This window comes from Sesamum indicum, linkage group LG12, assembly GCF_000512975.1.
Source record: "Sesamum indicum cultivar Zhongzhi No. 13 linkage group LG12, S_indicum_v1.0, whole genome shotgun sequence".
In the NCBI taxonomy this organism is placed as follows: Eukaryota; Viridiplantae; Streptophyta; class Magnoliopsida; order Lamiales; family Pedaliaceae; genus Sesamum; species Sesamum indicum.
Window position 1 is genome coordinate 1,715,728 of NC_026156.1, and position 16,421 is coordinate 1,732,148.

The following is a 16,421-nucleotide window of genomic DNA, read 5'->3' on the forward strand; positions in this document are numbered from 1 at the left end:
TTTATCATCTCCATCTCATGCTGACGTATACCTAGTTGACAGGTCATCATCTACTCAGCAAACCCCAATCCATCCAACCAACTCCTTTTACCCTATCCCTCTTCCTCTCTTGTTGCACTCAAATTTTATTATATTTTTTTTATTAATTTATGTGTGCGCACCAAATATGAAATAGTTTTTTAAAATAAAATAAATATATAATTTCAATACACATAACATATATATCTTCTATACTATAGTAAATTTTTTTTTTTTGATAAATCAACTAAATACTTTTTGAATTTGCACGTATCTCAACTTTTGGTTATTTATATCTGATAACCAATAAATTAATTAATTGTAATCTTTAAATATTTTTGCGTGAATATTCATTGTGTCGTGTACCGTTGATATTAAATTAAAAATATATAAATAAAATATAAAATAAAAAAATTTAATCTAATTTTGTTCAACTTTAGACACGTCAAATACCATGCGAGGTTGTCATAACCCATATGATATCGGTAGGAAAATTGTAAAATAATCCCACAATTTAGAGTGATCTCAAATTTGATCTCACCTTATATGAAATTTTAAAATTTGACCTTATGATATGATATAGGTAGGAAAATTGTAAAATAATACCACAATTTAGAGCGAACTCAAATTTGATCTCACCTTATATGAAATTTTAAAATTTGACCTTATGTTTTGTCAAAAATTGCAAAAATAGGTCAAAAGATTGCAAAAAAACCCCAACACCAACATAGATAAAAACTAACAGCATAGAATCCGCGTGAAAGTCACACGCATGTGGGTCAAAAAAATAATCTGTAGTTAGTTTTAACATCTGTTAGTACGATGAGACTTTTTCTTTTCTTAATGTTTTGATCTCTTTTTATAACTTTTAAAGAAATATGACGTTAAAATTTAAAATTCTGTAAAGCATAAGTTCAAATTTGAAACGACCTTAAATTATGTAATTAATTTTACAATTTTGCCGGAACATATATGCTTAATTACATGTATATTATTTTTTTCTTGGTTGTAGAAAAAAAAATAATGATAAACTCAACTCACCTACCCACCCACGAGGAGTTGTCTCACTTTGAACAAAAGTAACTTGGAATTAAGAAGTTTGAATCGGCCTCGAAAAGCCTCATTTAATTGAATTAATTAGCCACCTAATCTAGTGGGATTAAGGTTCCCCCCTACTTAGATAAGGACTGTCTGATTGACAAAATGTACCTATTCTTGCAGCCTCTGAATCATTATTACAAATGGTGCCTTGTTATACCAAAATATGCTGCCAAACAATTGTATTAACATTACCTGTCCGGCCTATTTTATTTTTTCATCTAACTAGTTTGGTGTGGGTCTCATCTCATCTCATGTCTCACAATCTCAAATATCATTTCATTTTGACTAATTGCTTATCTTTAATTTTCGTATTAGAAAAAAATAAATGTAAGAAACGTGAATGAATTAGTTGAATGTAATCGAACGGTACTGTGTTATTGAAATAGTCCAAGTTATATGTGACATATCACGCACGATGTTTGTAAAATACATAAACACAATAATAAGTATGTAGCTTTATGAGTGAATTGTGAATATGTTAAAATTATAAATACAATCAGACTCGTTAAATATTCGTAAAATCTTAAAATAATACAATTAATTGAGGATGGTTTATGAGAATTTAAGAAAAATTCCAACTAAAAAGAATGAGTCAAAATGAAGTAAATCTTGAAAGTTAGGGGAAAAAATAGTGAGACACATGAACATGTTAGAAAAAGGTTGCATTGCATGGGAGAGTTGAAGGGTTGGAGTGTGGAGTTGAAAGAGGAATTGCGATTCCCGCCAATGCAAGATATTTTCTCTAAGTTGCAAAATAAAGGGCCGATCGAGTCCCGGATTTCACGGACAGCTATGTGTCAAGAATCGCGACATTGCATCAGAAAAGCACATGACCCTCGTGTTTATTACCTATAAATACCCGAACCCGCATCTGCTATTTCTCATCCACTACGTTGTACAACAACATTATTTCCTCTTCTGTTGTTGTGCTACTGTTTCATAGTCCATGTTCTTGGTTTTTGAGGCTCTTGGTCTTTAGGGGTTGATTCATTTGATCTTTGTAGTTGTTCGTTTTTGTTTTTGTGGGTGTTTCTTGGATTGAGGATTAGGAAGAGAGAAGATGACGGTTGGGGCTGGGATTTCTGTGAGTAATGGGAGGTTGAATGTGTTGGGAGAGAACATTCTGAGTGATGTTCATGAGAACATTATTGTGACGCCGGCAAGCGGTGGACTCTTGACCAATGGAGCTTTCATCGGCGTCCAGTCTAATCAGATTGGCAGCCGAAGGGTCTTCCCTGTTGGCAAACTCCAGTCAGTTCTTTTCTCTTTCATTTGTATTTTTTGCCATGCCAAAAATTCATCTTGTTGAAGTTTCTTAAGCTGGTGTAAGAACATGGGTTGTCATGGGTTTGGAGGGATTTTCCTTCCCAATTGCATCTCAAGTTGCAAATTCCATGATCTGTTTTCTATACGAATTTATGAAAAATTGAATTTTTATGGTGTATGGTAGATCTGATTTGTATGATAATGATTTTCCAGGGATTTGAGATTTATGTGTGTCTTCCGATTCAAGTTATGGTGGATGACGCAGAGGATGGGCACATGTGGCCAAGACATTCCTTTTGAAACCCAATTCTTGATTGTTGAAGGACGGGACGGTGCACATTTTGGTGAAGAAGGGGGGGAAGAATCGGCATTGTATGTTGTTTTCTTGCCCATTTTAGAGGGAGATTTTAGGGCTGTTCTTCAGGGAAATGCAAACAATGAGCTGGAGATATGTTTGGAGAGTGGTGCGTGGTTTTGAGTTATCTTTCCACCCTTTCCAGTTACTTGGATCTTTCCTTTTCTCACATGTGTTAATAATTGAGGTTTGTAGGAGATCCTGCTGTGCAAGATTTTGATGGGAGCCATCTAGTTTTTGTTGGAGCTGGATCAGATCCATTTGACGTCATCACAAATGCAGTCAAGTATGTTTTGCTATAAATTTCTCTTTAAGTCCGCAGACATATCTTTGATGATTAACTAAAATGAGACATCTTAAGATTCATGTTGAGATTTTGAGAACATATTCTCAATTAATGCAGGACTGTGGAGGGACATTTGCAGACATTCTGTCACCGTGAGAGGAAAAAGGTGGGAGTAATCATACCCAACTCGTACTGCCATTTTACTGTAATCTGGGGAAGAAAGTCTTAAACTTGATCATATTCTAAATCTTGCACGTTATCTTGATTCAGATGCCAGATATGTTGAACTGGTTTGGATGGTGTACATGGGATGCTTTCTATACTAATGTCACTGCGGAGGGAGTGAAGCAGGGTTTGGAGAGGTAACCTTGTTTCCAACAGTATACTAGCATATGATATATGTCGACAACGTCTAAGAAGCTATTCTATATCTTATTGCAGTTTGGAGCGAGGTGGGATTCCCCCGAAGTTCGTCATCATTGATGATGGATGGCAATCAGTTGGCATGGATCCAACCAGTGAGAAGGCACAAGCCGACAACTCGGCCAAGTAAGTATAATGATTTCATCTTTGTTGTTTGTGCTTGCTGTTCTTTTCTCTTTTCTCTTTTCTCGACTAACGGTTTAGTTTAATCTTTGTCCTGTCCAGCTTCGCAAACAGGCTAACTAATATCAAGGAGAACCACAAATTTCAAAAGGATGGGAAAGAGGGTGAAAGGGTAGACGATCCAGCAATGGGAATTAGCCACATTGTTACTGAAATTAAAGATCAGCATTCTGTCAAGTATGACATCCGACACTTGTAATACTTTTACTTCTTGTGGTTATACCAAAAGCAATTCTATATGATGCATTATCAACCGTGCAGGTACGCATATGTTTGGCATGCGTTGGCGGGATACTGGGGTGGTGTCAGGCCTGGCATGGCTGGGATGGAACACTACGAATCCAAGATGGCTTATCCCGTTTCTTCTCCAGGAGTTCAGTCAAATGAACCATGTGATGCTTTAAACAGCATGACCAAGACTGGCCTAGGACTAGTTAATCCTGAGAAAGTCTATAATTTCTACAACGAGCTGCATTCATATCTTGCATCGGCTGGTATTGATGGAGTCAAAGTAGATGTCCAGAACATCCTTGAAACTCTCGGGGCAGGCCATGGTGGAAGAGTGAAGCTGGCTAGAAAGTACCACCAAGCATTGGAGGCATCCATTTCAAGGAATTTCCCTGATAATGGTATCATTTCCTGCATGAGTCACAACACAGACGGCTTGTACAGGTGACTAATGAATTGTCTGATTTTCCATTTGGGCATTTGGTTTTACTGTATCATAATCTCATGTAGTTTCTAGATTGGTGACTCAAGTTGTGATATATTTGCAGTGCAAAGCGAACAGCTGTCATCAGAGCATCAGATGATTTTTGGCCAAGAGATCCAGCATCACACACCATTCACATTGCATCAGTTGCTTATAACACCATCTTTCTAGGGGAGTTTATGCAGCCGGATTGGGATATGTTTCACGTAAGCTGATGACCTGATCACCTGTTTGTTAATGAATTTCTGGATAATACGTATTCCGTGCTAATAGTTATACTAATCTGATTGCAGAGTTTGCATGAAATGGCTGAATATCATGGAGCTGCACGTGCTGTGGGCGGTTGTGCTATATACGTCAGGTGTTGTAACCGTACATGAGATTTTGTTATGGAATAATATATTTTCCGAAGCATGTTTCCTTATGTTGGAAAATGGATATGTATGCAGTGACAAACCTGGGCAGCATGACTTTAACCTTCTCAAGAAGCTTGTACTTCCTGATGGTTCCATATTGAGGGCTAAACTTCCAGGAAGACCGACACGTGATTGCCTGTTCTCGGATCCTGCCAGAGACGGAAAGAGGTGCTGCCGAAACTTCCTTTCAACCTTATATTTTGAAGATCTTCATCCAATTAGAGTTTCTTTGTATCTAATAACTACAATAATTCCACTGCAGTTTGTTAAAGATTTGGAATCTTAATGACCACAATGGAGTTGTGGGGGTCTTTAACTGCCAAGGAGCTGGTTGGTGTAAAGTCGGAAAGAAGAATCTCATTCATGATGAACAACCCGGCACAATAACCGGAATCATTCGAGCTAAAGACGTCGACTATCTTCCAAGAGTTGCTGGTGATAGATGGAACGGAGATGCCGTTGTGTACTCTCATTTACACGGTACTTTCTGCTATATCAATTATGATGATACCTCTGAAAGCAGTCCCTCCCCAATGCAAAAGTAAAACAGAACAGAAAAAGAGCCTATCTAATGATAGTTTGTGCTGACGTTTAAATATACAATTCTGTGCTGCAGGAGAATTGGTTTATCTTGCCAAAAATACGTCTCTGCCTATTACACTAAAGGCGCGAGAATATGAAGTGTTCACGGTTGTCCCCGTCAAGCAGTTGTCCAACAGAACTGCTTTTGCACCAATTGGTCTCACCAAAATGTTCAATTCTGGAGGAGCAATCAAAGAATTAAATGATGAAGCGGAAAAGCCTGGAACCGTCAACATGAAAGTTCGCGGTTGTGGTATGTTTGGAGCTTATTCATCTGTGAAACCGAAAAGAATCCAAGTTGATGCCAAGGAAGCCGAGTTTGAATATGATGAAGCTTCCGGGCTTATTACATTTGCTTTGCAAATTCCAGAAAAGGAGATGTACCTCTGGGATGTGACTGTTGAACTGTGAAGAAGTTAATGGAACCTCGTCAAACAAGACCGAATTCTCTAGTAGAATTCTTGTTTCCAATGTACCAATTTTCCCTTCAATTTCCTTTTTTCTTTTGCCCCTTTCAACATCCCACGCGTTGTCTCCTACGGCGAAGTTTGTTTCTTGTCTGTGTATGTCGAGATCGAGAGGACTCGGTAGGAGGTTACATAATGTAGGCATTAGGTGTTTCATGGATCCCTGTAAGACATGAATGGATGAGTATTAAAGCTGACAAGCTCAATTATCTCAGTCCAAACCATCAGCTTCGAAGCTGTTACTCCCAGAATATCTGGTTAACATATTCAATGATCAACACTTCTTCAATCCTAAGATTATCGTTCTCTCTGCTTTGCTTTCAATGATCTGCAGCCACTTCATTCTGAAAGCGTCTTATCTTCATACTAAATGTTCTATAATTTTCCAGCCTGAATGGATATATGATGCCATACGTGAAATGGTTATTAACATTGTAACTTCAAGTCGAATAATGCATAATTATCGAAGCACGTATTGCTTCAATTAGTTTAAAGCCTTTGCATTACCCTGAATTCTTGATCAATTGAAATGGCGTTAGCAGCTCAATGCTCTAACAAAACCAATTTGGCTCACAAAACATCCTTATACCACCAACTGCTAACGTGGGGGTGGACTGTCTTGTTTCTCGCATATCCAAAATGCACATGTTTGCCCCAACTAGCTAGTCTGCCGCCATGCGTCTTGCCCACAATTTTGGAACCTGCCGACGCATCCCTTAATGGCAAGGAGCATCTTTAGCCTTTGCATTGTAGCATTTCGTATATGCCCGCAACACCCGTCTCATGTTCAATGCTCTCCTGGTGCATCCTCGACGCACACATTCGTCGTGTTTGTCTTCTATGCGTCACCCGAGTAAGACCGCATCATAAGTCCGATGCTTATTTGATATGCCAACATCACGCGTTGATCCCACACGACATGCTCAACATGTCTTCTTGTCTTTCGGCGTGACTTCACAATTTGCCCACAGTGTGGTATTGTCCCACGACCACTCATCTTAGCTATTAGACCCCCGTGCCATGGCTAGAACCCAATAGTGCATGCCACGAGCGGTGTTGTCACTAATATCCCATAGCCCGCAGGGCAACCTTGCACATCACATGAACATCTCGGTCGCTTTTGTGCCCAACGTAGGCCATCCTAGTCCTACGCCGTTCGTCCGGTTCCTATACCTTCCAGGGACTCTAAACACTCATTTGAGATACCTAGAGTTGGCTCTTGAAAGCCCCCAACATGTCCCAAAGAGATGCGCATTTATTGTCGACGTTGCTACTGTTCTACACGGGGAGGCTGGCTGGAGCTCACCACTGCATCTCCCCCTTATAATAGGCTTAAAAATATTTTCCCCTATTCCAAGAGTAGACATTGAAATGGCCAAATAGCACACCTTTTTTCGTATCTCCCTCAACTGACGTCCAAATCACGTGCCGCTTGAACCGTTGCGTATCCTACGACTTCTACATCATAACCCAAGAGTTTCAACCTCATCCAATCATCCATCATTGAGGAATTGCCCACGCAATATTTGAAACCATAGTCTTGCTACTGATCTGGCAGACTCGAAACATCATCGTCGTTTCCTACTCAAACGGAATCGTCTTACTCTAAAATATCTTGGAGGTGTTCCGAACACCCCAAGGATCTTGCGTTTGAAACAGTTTTGCAAATCTCCAAGGATAAAACACTCTACTTCATGCATTTGTCTCCTGTTCGCGCACATGATGGCGTTCTCGACGCCCTTATATCTCCATATCCAAATGACTTCAGACTTGGCGGATAGCATGCCCGCATCAATGAAGTTTCCATATGAACAGTATTAAAAACCCCAATCGATAAGAGTCTTTACTTGATGGTCATTTGCGCAGCTACATGCCGGGCATCCCCTAGTTGCCTGCACGTCCTCCGCAAGTCACTACGGTCGTCTTGCCTAAAGAGCGACCAGTGACACATAGGGAGAGAAGACACATGCATCTTGAAAAACAGAGTGGTGATGTAACAAACCATGCTAGATGTATAAAAGCAAGCTAAATTGTTGAACTAAACCAAGATGACATAGTAGTTGATTCATAGTACTTTTTCCCATACAAAAGAGTGACTCATATTTCAGAAGGATTTAAACTTAAGCTTAATGGTTCATACACTTGCATCTTAGAAGCTAGGTACAACCACACTCACTGCGTTACACAGAGGCGTCTAAAAACCTAGCATTCCTAATGAGAGAACTTGAGTTAATCTGGAATATATGCAGTTGAAAGAGTCAGTTGAAAAGTGCCATTAATATTCATTTCTTACATACCCCGGACTCTCAACACAATTTTTTTTTTTTTTTTTTTTTTGCATATGGAGGTAGATTCCAGATGTTCCAAATATTGGAATTTGGAAATAACCAAAAAAAAGCTAACGACCACGTCCACGGCCCCGACCACGTCCTCTGCCCCGACCACGACCCAAAGGTCTCCCTGTATATGACGTGTATTACGAACATGAAAACCACAGTTGATGGAAAAAACATGAAAGCAAATGTGAAAATATCAGCCGGAATAAACTTCATTACCTGCAGTTGGCTTTTTGGGCTTAACTCTTGGGGTCTCTTCAACAAGTAAAGTTTCAAGATTTAAGCTGTCAGGAAGAATATAGTAGCGAATTGTATTTCCCCTAACGCTCAAATGGTCAAGCGTAATTGGGTTCTTTCCTTTTGGTATGAGTTTAACAGTCTTCAAATGTGTATTCATGCTGACATCAACTCCTACCATAAACATCAAAACAATCACTAAAATAATTCATTTCATACATCTAACCTGTGTAGATGAAAAGACATGGATAACAAACGCAAAAATATGATAGAACAACAATAGCCACCCCCATAAACTTGCAAAGAATATCCAATAGAGTGCATTTTCAACTGAATTTAGGAATCCCTTTATGTAGTATGATAGCACCAAAAAATGATACAAAATAAAGATTTGCAGGAGTGGTAGACAATGAAATTTTAAAGCTCCAATTATTCATTCCTCCAAGCCATTTTCCGTCTTCCCCAACTATAAGCTGCTAAAGATAGAACTAATTTTCCTCATCTACAAGTATGACTGACAAGTGTTAATAGTACTGATATTTATCCTAGATATGGGTATATTCGCTAACAATTTATCTGTTTGTCTTTACTGCAGGAGGGCTTAACAATCCAGCCCCCTCATCCCAAAAACGAGCTGGGCTTTCACTTGTCTCTTGGGCCCAGCTGATGGCCCAATGCTATTTTCGTACCAACACCTCCCCTCTCATGGAAAAAGAAAAAAGAAAAACCACAAAAAAAAAGAAAAAAAGAAGAACAAGAACAAGAACAAGAAGCCACTTTGAAGTAGAAGCTTAAAAGACCAAAAAGCTTTCCATTTAGTATGATATGAAAACATCACGAAGAATAATAGGACTATGGTCATACAAACGTGCATGCAAGGGTCTCGGGTGAGCATAGCAAGAAGCAATCGGAAGCTACTCTCTATGGTATATTAGGAGTACTTTATAACAATGACTATTCACAATCAAACCTAGTGCAGTTATAGTGGCAAAGAAACCGCAACCCAAACTAGTGTAGTTATAGTGGCAAAGAAACAACTTGTAAGATAGCTTTCACAAGATGAAAGTCTGACCTACTAGTACAGACGACACATTGGCCAGATAGCTTTCACAAGATGAAAGTGTGACCTACTAGTACAGACGACACATCGGCTGTTTCAAAATATTAGGAACTGAAGGTCCCATCTATATGGTGAGTAGAGACATTAAAGCAAGTAGATGGTGGAAATTAAGAAAATGAAAAGGAAAAGGTAAAGGTAAAGAACCATGACAAGAGAAATGTGGTGAGACACGATGCAGACAGCGGTTTATGAAACTATATCCTTTGCACTGGAAGATACTGATATGCTAGCATCTAAGTATGAAATATAACAATTAATCACCACGCTTCAGTGATGTGCTTATCTACAGATTGCGGAAGCGGAAACAGAAGCAAACGAATATAAGCAAAATAATAAAAAATAAAAAATGTCACACTTATTCTCTCAGTCTCAACGCCACATTTGTGCCTCTTTTAAGAATTAAAATATTGAAATTACCATACGAGAAACAACTACACTCCAATTATATTCTCAATCCAAGAGCAAAGCCAACCAAAATGCTTACTAGAAGCTGTTAAGCGAAAAGAAGATACCTGTAATGGTTCCATGAACGACAGTGCCGTTCTTGAGTTCAATTGAGACAGTTTCGTTATTTAACTTCATCAAGAATCTGCCCAACAAGAAAATACCATAAAAAAAAGACAACGAATCAATTCCAAACTTACATATAAAAAGTATTCAATCTGAATTAATAAGAGAATGAAAGAAGAAAAAGAAGAAAACAAGAGGGATTAATCATACCTTACGAGCTTCATCGTTGCTCGGATCTGGTGGGTAGCTACTGAGTAGCTAGGGCTCCAAAAATTGAAATCTAAAACAATGGGGAGGGAGCGGGAGGTGCATCTATAATTTTATTAGATTAACAATTATTGAAAGCGTCAGAAAACACAATGCGACTCTTACACTAACTCGCGTTTCTTACCATTTCATCAGGGAAGAGAGGAGGGGACCTGGGTCCCCCCACCATGCTTCGCCTTAATTAATTAACCCACACCCACCCTAAAGCTCAGTCTTTAATTAATAACAATATAATTATATATCTATTATTGAAATAAAACTACAGCTACTGTTACTCCAAAAATGTAGTGTTTGGCTACTTTACTCCAAAAATGTTTGATACCATGAAAAATAAAATAATCAAACAAGCCGAGGTTGATAAACTACTTAATTAGTTGAAGGAATTGCACTTCAATATCGATTGTGATATGTATACGAGAATAAAATTTATTAGATTTATGGGAGTGGTATTTCGATTAATATTTTTAAATATTTATGTAAGTTGGAATTACATGAATATGAGGTTTAGTTTTAGATAATAATAAAATATTATATTGCTCATTCATATTATATAATTGTTATAAAATAATATTACATAAAGTTATTTGAATAAAAGTAGAGTATGAAGTTGGAGCTTTATGCTGAAAAATGATGAGATTTGAAGCAGAAGGTAAAATAAGATTTGCAACACACAATCGGCTGTTATATGATAAGGTCCAAAGTCGAATCCACGTCTACAAATCCCGGCTGACACGTGCCTCCTCACTACTCTTTCCTTAAGCTTACAAAGACACCAATCTTTGTCATTCCCATTGCTCCATTTGGTTCCTGATTTCTGCTTCATAGTGAAGATTCTCGGCCCAGATGGAAAAACATCACATCACGGAGCTGGAGCCCCGCCACTTCTCCGGGAGGACGGTGCTTCTCGCGTCCATTGCTGGAGTGATAATCGGTGGTCCACTGCTCGCGTTGATGGGAATCAGCTTCCTCGCTACTGTGACTCTGCTCCTCGTAGCCTCACCACTGTTGTTAATATTCAGTCCCGTGCTGTTCGGCGCAGCGTGCGTCTTAGCTCTGGCGGTGATCGGGTTCGCGGCTGCCGGGGCCATGGCGGTCGCGGGAGTGTCCGCGGTTGCCTGGGTTGTCCGCTCGTTTACGAGCAGGAGAGCCGTGCAGTTCCGCAGCGGTCTCGGCGTTTCTGATAAGTTGATCGAGGGTGGCGATGAGGAGGAGCAGGGGAAGGATTGGGCAGGGTATATTCAGCAGAAACCGTATCTCCCGCACGAGAACGTACTGATCAATAGAGGCTAGAACTTTGGGATACTGATCATGAGTGCATAGTCTACGGCAGGAACGAGATATATCTGTACATGATGTAATGATGGTTCATTTTGACTGGCTTTGTTGTTTTAGTTCTTTTATCTTTCTTTCCTCGTATTAGTACTATTGTACTATGTTTATTTCAGAGCTGAAACAAGAACATAATCTGCAAGATTCATGTTTATGTCATTCTTGTTCTTTGATAATTCGTCTGGTTATTTCAGTTTCGGATGATGATTCCAAATGTCAGGTAAAGATTTAAAGAGCAAAGTGAAATTTGGTAAAAAGGTTCAAGAATGCTGAGGTAATTGGGGGTAAAAGTGGAGAGGGACAGACTAAAAACTTGGAATGAGTTAAGAGTGTCAGCTGTATGACCAGAAAACGTGGGGAAAAGAGTGAAACAACCTGGAGTGAAGCAAGGGTGGCCTAGTTTTATTTATGTAACAAAAGTTTACTATTTAGCCCCTGAGTTGGATTTGCTCATAGATTTTACCCCAAACCGTAAACTGGCAATCAAGTTGAGATCATCAAACGTTAAGATGAAAAGCATTGCAAGAAGATGTAAGTCTGATTGGCAACCTAAATCTTTTCCGCCTAAAAGGGTTCTTGGCTAGTTGAATCCCACAGGGACAGGGGATTGTTAACGGACCAAAGCCCTGAGTCTTTGGGAAAATAGCGAGAAATAATGAGGGATTAATGAAGAATTACAAGGAGCGTATTAATATTATCTGGACCGTCCGTGTAGGTAAAAAGAGTTCGAAAAAACTTGCCTGTCAAACAATCCTAGCTTTCTTTCAGATCTACTGTAATAGACCTGACTTTCTCTTACCATTGGCAGTTCACACATGTATAAATAATTCAGTTGAAATAACGACATTGGTGTCTAAGTGCGTATTTAGAGCATCATGGGAGGAAGAGATAGGAATGAACCCATCCCTTTACTGCAACTGGGCGTCATATCGTCGCCTGCCCATGAGTTGCCCAGTTCTTCCTATCATTCAGTCAACTCCCACCATGAAAGAACCGGTTTGTCATCTCTTTTCCATGATGCTCTTTATTTATTTATATTCCCATTGATTTAATAAATGTTTTCCCCATTGCTTGTGTTGATTCTTGGGAAAAAAATTGCATTCTGAAGGGACTGCATGGACAGCGGTGGCTCATATCATAACAGGAGTAATAGGGTCTGGGGTGCTGTCCCTGGCCTGGAGCATGGCGCAGTTGGGCTGGATTTGGGGTCCGGTTTTGATGGTTTTCTTCGCATCTGTTACTTTGGCATCTACTTTTCTCCTCTGCAATTGCTACAGATCTCCAGACCCTGACAATGGTCCTGACAGGAATAAATCCTATATTGATGCTGTTAGACAGAATTTAGGTGTGTATCCATTTATATCCGTGAATGAGTTAATCAGGAATTCAAGAGTAAATCAGGATTTGGTCTAAAACTGCTCCAACCACAAAGATATGGGCAGCGGCATTTTATTGCGAGGATTGCCCAGGACGAGTTTTTCCTTTGTTTTTCATCCTGATTGTTTCATCTGATCTTCAAAAACTGTTTCTGAGGTTTGAGAGAATTTGGCATTGCAGGAACGAAGAGTGCTTGGATATGTGGGCTGCTCATACAGCTGAATCTCTACGGGACAGGAGTTGCGTATACTATTACTACTGCTATCTGCATGAGGTTCCTGTTCCTACCATTATCTTGGACTGAACTTGATTTCTTGATTGTGATGCCAAGCCCTTCAACTGTTTGTTTGATGAAAGGTTCTCTATACTAAAATCTGGAACTGTAAATGAAGCTTAAGTATTGCCATGTAGTGATGAAGTTTCTTCGTACATATAATATAATCTACTCTAACCAATTTGGAATGATTCCTTTCCTGATATACAGTGCGATACAGAGATCAAACTGTTATCACAAGCATGGACATGACGCACCTTGTGAATTTGGAACTACACAGTACATGCTGGCTTTTGGAGCAATTGAAATATTTATGTCTCAGATACCTGATTTACATAGTATGGGGTGGCTCTCTGTCCTTGCTGCTATCATGTCCTTTGCCTATTCTTCAATCGGATTGGGGCTTGGAGCTGCAAAAGTCATAGGTAGATTTCTTGACCTGTTATGTCATTTTAGCACCATACTTGCTTGTCTCTGCCAACAACTACAAAGTATTAGGGAAAGTAGTAGATGATAAACATGTCAAACAATCAGATCTTGAAGTCTGTTTTGTCTGCCGCTTCGTCATTTTCAGGAAACAATGTAATTGAGGGTAGCATTTATGGAGTTTCAACTTCCACCATAATCCAGAAAGTGTGGCAAGTTTCTCAAGCAGTCGGAGATATAGCTTTTGCATATCCATACTGCATAATTCTTCTTGAAATACAGGTACAGGCCTTTGCACGTCAACATGCATATAATCCTGTCTTTTTTTATTTTTATTTTTTGAGGATAATCCTGTCTAAAAACGAGGAAAAGGAAAAAAAGGGATATGCAGACTAACTTAATCCGTAAACTTTCCAAATGTGAAGGATACTTTGAAATCACCTCCACCAGAGAGGGAGACCATGAAGAAGGCATCACTGATTTCAGTCTGTATCACCACTTTCTTTTATCTTAGCTGTGGAGGCTTAGGATATGCAGCGTTTGGAGATCAAACACCAGGCGATCTCTTGACCGGATTCAGCGGCTACGGCCCCTACTGGCTGATCAACTTCGCTAACGCCTGTGTTGTTCTACACTTAATTGGAGGGTATCAGGTAAACAATGAAGTGAATCAGCCAAAAGAACTGCAATTGTGCCCACTACGATCTATTAATCAGCATCACTTGATTTAGCTCCACATTGAATGAACATTCTTGCTGACAAGCTCACCCAATATCCTTGTACTGTCAATATTCAGGTCTATTGTCAACCATTATTTGCAGTGGTTGACAAATGGCTGGCCGAGCAGTTTCCCCAGAGCTCGTTTGTCAACAGAGAGTACAGCGTGAAACTTCCGGCAGTGCCAGCTTTGAGTCTAAATCTTCAGAGGCTGTGCTTCCGGACGGTTTACGTTGTATCAACAACAGGAGTCGCTATGGTATTCCCATATTTCAACCAGGTTCTGGGAGTTCTGGGCACCATCAACTTTTGGCCATTGTCCATATATTTTCCAGTGGAAATGTGGTTGAGGCAGAACAACATAGAATCCTGGACAACACAGTGGATTCTTCTCAGGACTTTTGGCTTTCTTTGCTTTTTACTAAACATGTACATGCTCGCTGGATCAATACAGGGAATCCTGACTGCTAGATTCAGTTAGGAAGGATTCGATGAAATAGGATCAGACACAAAACAGATTCATACTGGGATACTGATATGCCTGGTCACTATACTGAACATAAAACAGGCTTCAGGATGAAGAATCTTCACGTGGAGCAAAACGGTTACCTAATTTGGTATATAGCTGTTTCGATCTTTTCCATTATAGTCTAGAGAAAGCTCTTTAAGAAGGAACTTAATAGCTCAATAACTTTTAACTCCAAGTCTGGGATTTACTAAGTGACTTCTGATATCAAAGCTTTCCTTTCCCTTTCGGACAGTTCAGCCATTAAGGAAAGCGTCTGCGATTTTTCCATTTTCATTTCCAAGAAAGGTTGCTCTAAGTTACTAACGTTTGAGGCTGATCCGACCCCACATCAAGGTGACAGGATTCGCTTCTCTGCCTGAAGGAGCCGAAGCCACTCGACTGATAAGAAGAGGCTCGATGTAATTGAGTGAGTCGAAAGTGTTAGTGAGAAGCCCTCTCCTATCTAGTACTATTTCCACTCTCCTCTGAGTGCCAAAAAAACAGTGCTAAGGTAGCCTGTGGAAAGAAAAAAGAATTTCGCCTCCTTTGTTTTGGGAAGGGAGGATTAGGAAAACACAGATGAAGATTTGCTGCTTGGTTCAACGCCCTTTGTGACTGGCTACACTCGTGAACAAAGGGTGAATAGGAGCCGAGGGGCAAGACTGATGTAATGCGAAGCGCTCTCCAACAACCACTTTCTAGAAACCTTTTAAGTGATTATTGATCTAATCAAGCTCAATCAAGTTTTAATTAGATTAAATATGAGTCAAATTTCATAATCTTGATATTTTGAAATATGTTCTATTATTTTTGTGTTTATTCTAATCGAGCTCGAGTCACAACTTAAAATTTATCTAGCAAAAAAATTTGATTTGAACTTAAAGTTTATTGAAAAGTTTTGTTTGATTTTGGCTAATTAACTTTAACAACTCAAATTAAAATAAATTTTTATTGAGTATCGAACAGTTTGATTTAATTTTTAGCCATCCTCGAGCTAAAAGTCACCCTTATATGGCACCAGTAAGATGTAGCATCTGATCCATGCATTTGTCATTGAATTTCAGAACATTAGTGTTATTATGATCACTAAACAGAAACTTCTGATCTCACTCTTAACAGATCAAAGACAATTGTGCTAATACTTATGAAGCATATATATTATTAGATGAATGTAATAATAATGACATTGGCATATATCATAATAGCAGTAATTGGTTCAATTTTGACCAAATACCTTTTTTTTTTGGTATTCTTTAATATTTTTTAATTACTAAAATATTTCATTGATTATAAATTAAGAATTTAACTTGTATTTATAGTGTTTTAATTTTAATATATTAAAATAATTATTTTTTTATAATATAGATCTTTCATTAACATATTTTCTTCCCCCTTTTTTTTTTATTTTTTCTAATTTTTCAGGTATATAGTAGAATGATTTTTGACCACCAAATTGATTTAATTTTGACCAAATATGGATTTTAACTATATTGATGTACATGTGCTAGTCG

General features: G+C 38.8%; 4 protein-coding genes across 4 annotated transcripts; 3 read left to right on the forward strand and 1 right to left on the reverse strand.

The window, feature by feature from the left end:
• LOC105175015 (probable galactinol--sucrose galactosyltransferase 1) lies at window positions 2,180-6,104 on the forward strand. The gene is made up of 13 exons (XM_011097310.2): window positions 2,180-2,370; window positions 2,599-2,849; window positions 2,936-3,026; window positions 3,144-3,192; window positions 3,297-3,388; window positions 3,468-3,575; window positions 3,675-3,809; window positions 3,894-4,304; window positions 4,409-4,550; window positions 4,638-4,705; window positions 4,794-4,928; window positions 5,023-5,240; window positions 5,377-6,104. The coding sequence occupies exons 1-13, from the start codon at window positions 2,180-2,182 to the stop codon at window positions 5,751-5,753; spliced, it is 2,268 nt and encodes a 755-aa protein (XP_011095612.1). The 3' UTR covers window positions 5,754-6,104.
• On the reverse strand, window positions 7,884-10,380 carry LOC105175016 (small nuclear ribonucleoprotein Sm D1-like). The gene is made up of 4 exons (XM_011097311.2): window positions 10,223-10,380; window positions 10,015-10,091; window positions 8,365-8,556; window positions 7,884-8,269 (listed from the first exon to the last, which is right to left on the reverse strand). Exons 1-4 carry the CDS (start codon window positions 10,234-10,236, stop codon window positions 8,208-8,210), a joined length of 345 nt encoding a protein of 114 aa, XP_011095613.1. The 5' UTR covers window positions 10,237-10,380; the 3' UTR covers window positions 7,884-8,207.
• Window positions 11,031-11,767, forward strand: LOC105175017 (oleosin S1-2). The gene has a single exon (XM_011097312.2). The coding sequence runs from the start codon at window positions 11,123-11,125 to the stop codon at window positions 11,567-11,569; it is 447 nt and encodes a 148-aa protein (XP_011095614.1). The 5' UTR covers window positions 11,031-11,122; the 3' UTR covers window positions 11,570-11,767.
• Window positions 12,421-15,643, forward strand: LOC105175171 (probable amino acid permease 7). Its single transcript, XM_011097518.2, has 7 exons — window positions 12,421-12,604; window positions 12,717-12,953; window positions 13,166-13,259; window positions 13,470-13,684; window positions 13,834-13,967; window positions 14,111-14,338; window positions 14,482-15,643. The coding sequence occupies exons 1-7, from the start codon at window positions 12,484-12,486 to the stop codon at window positions 14,881-14,883; spliced, it is 1,431 nt and encodes a 476-aa protein (XP_011095820.1). The 5' UTR covers window positions 12,421-12,483; the 3' UTR covers window positions 14,884-15,643.

What these genes read in the sequence shown, in the direction of transcription:
- LOC105175171 (XM_011097518.2), top strand. Translation starts at nt 12,484, where the DNA reads ATGGGAGGAAGAGATAGGAATGAACCCATCCCTTTACTGCAACTGGGC. An exon ending in ACTACTGCTATCTGCATGAG is followed by an intron (nt 13,260 to 13,469) that starts GTTCCTGTTCCT and finishes CCTGATATACAG; the next exon opens with TGCGATACAGAGATCAAACT. An exon ending in TGGAGCTGCAAAAGTCATAG is followed by an intron (nt 13,685 to 13,833) that starts GTAGATTTCTTG and finishes CGTCATTTTCAG; the next exon opens with GAAACAATGTAATTGAGGGT.
- LOC105175015 (XM_011097310.2), top strand. Translation starts at nt 2,180, where the DNA reads ATGACGGTTGGGGCTGGGATTTCTGTGAGTAATGGGAGGTTGAATGTG. An exon ending in GGTTGTGCTATATACGTCAG is followed by an intron (nt 4,706 to 4,793) that starts GTGTTGTAACCG and finishes ATATGTATGCAG; the next exon opens with TGACAAACCTGGGCAGCATG. An exon ending in TGTGTACTCTCATTTACACG is followed by an intron (nt 5,241 to 5,376) that starts GTACTTTCTGCT and finishes TCTGTGCTGCAG; the next exon opens with GAGAATTGGTTTATCTTGCC.
- LOC105175016 (XM_011097311.2), bottom strand. An exon ending in CGTTCATGGAACCATTACAG is followed by an intron (nt 8,557 to 10,014) that starts GTATCTTCTTTT and finishes TGTTTATGGTAG; the next exon opens with GAGTTGATGTCAGCATGAAT. An exon ending in GCCCAAAAAGCCAACTGCAG is followed by an intron (nt 8,270 to 8,364) that starts GTAATGAAGTTT and finishes CGTCATATACAG; the next exon opens with GGAGACCTTTGGGTCGTGGT.
- LOC105175017 (XM_011097312.2), top strand. Translation starts at nt 11,123, where the DNA reads ATGGAAAAACATCACATCACGGAGCTGGAGCCCCGCCACTTCTCCGGG.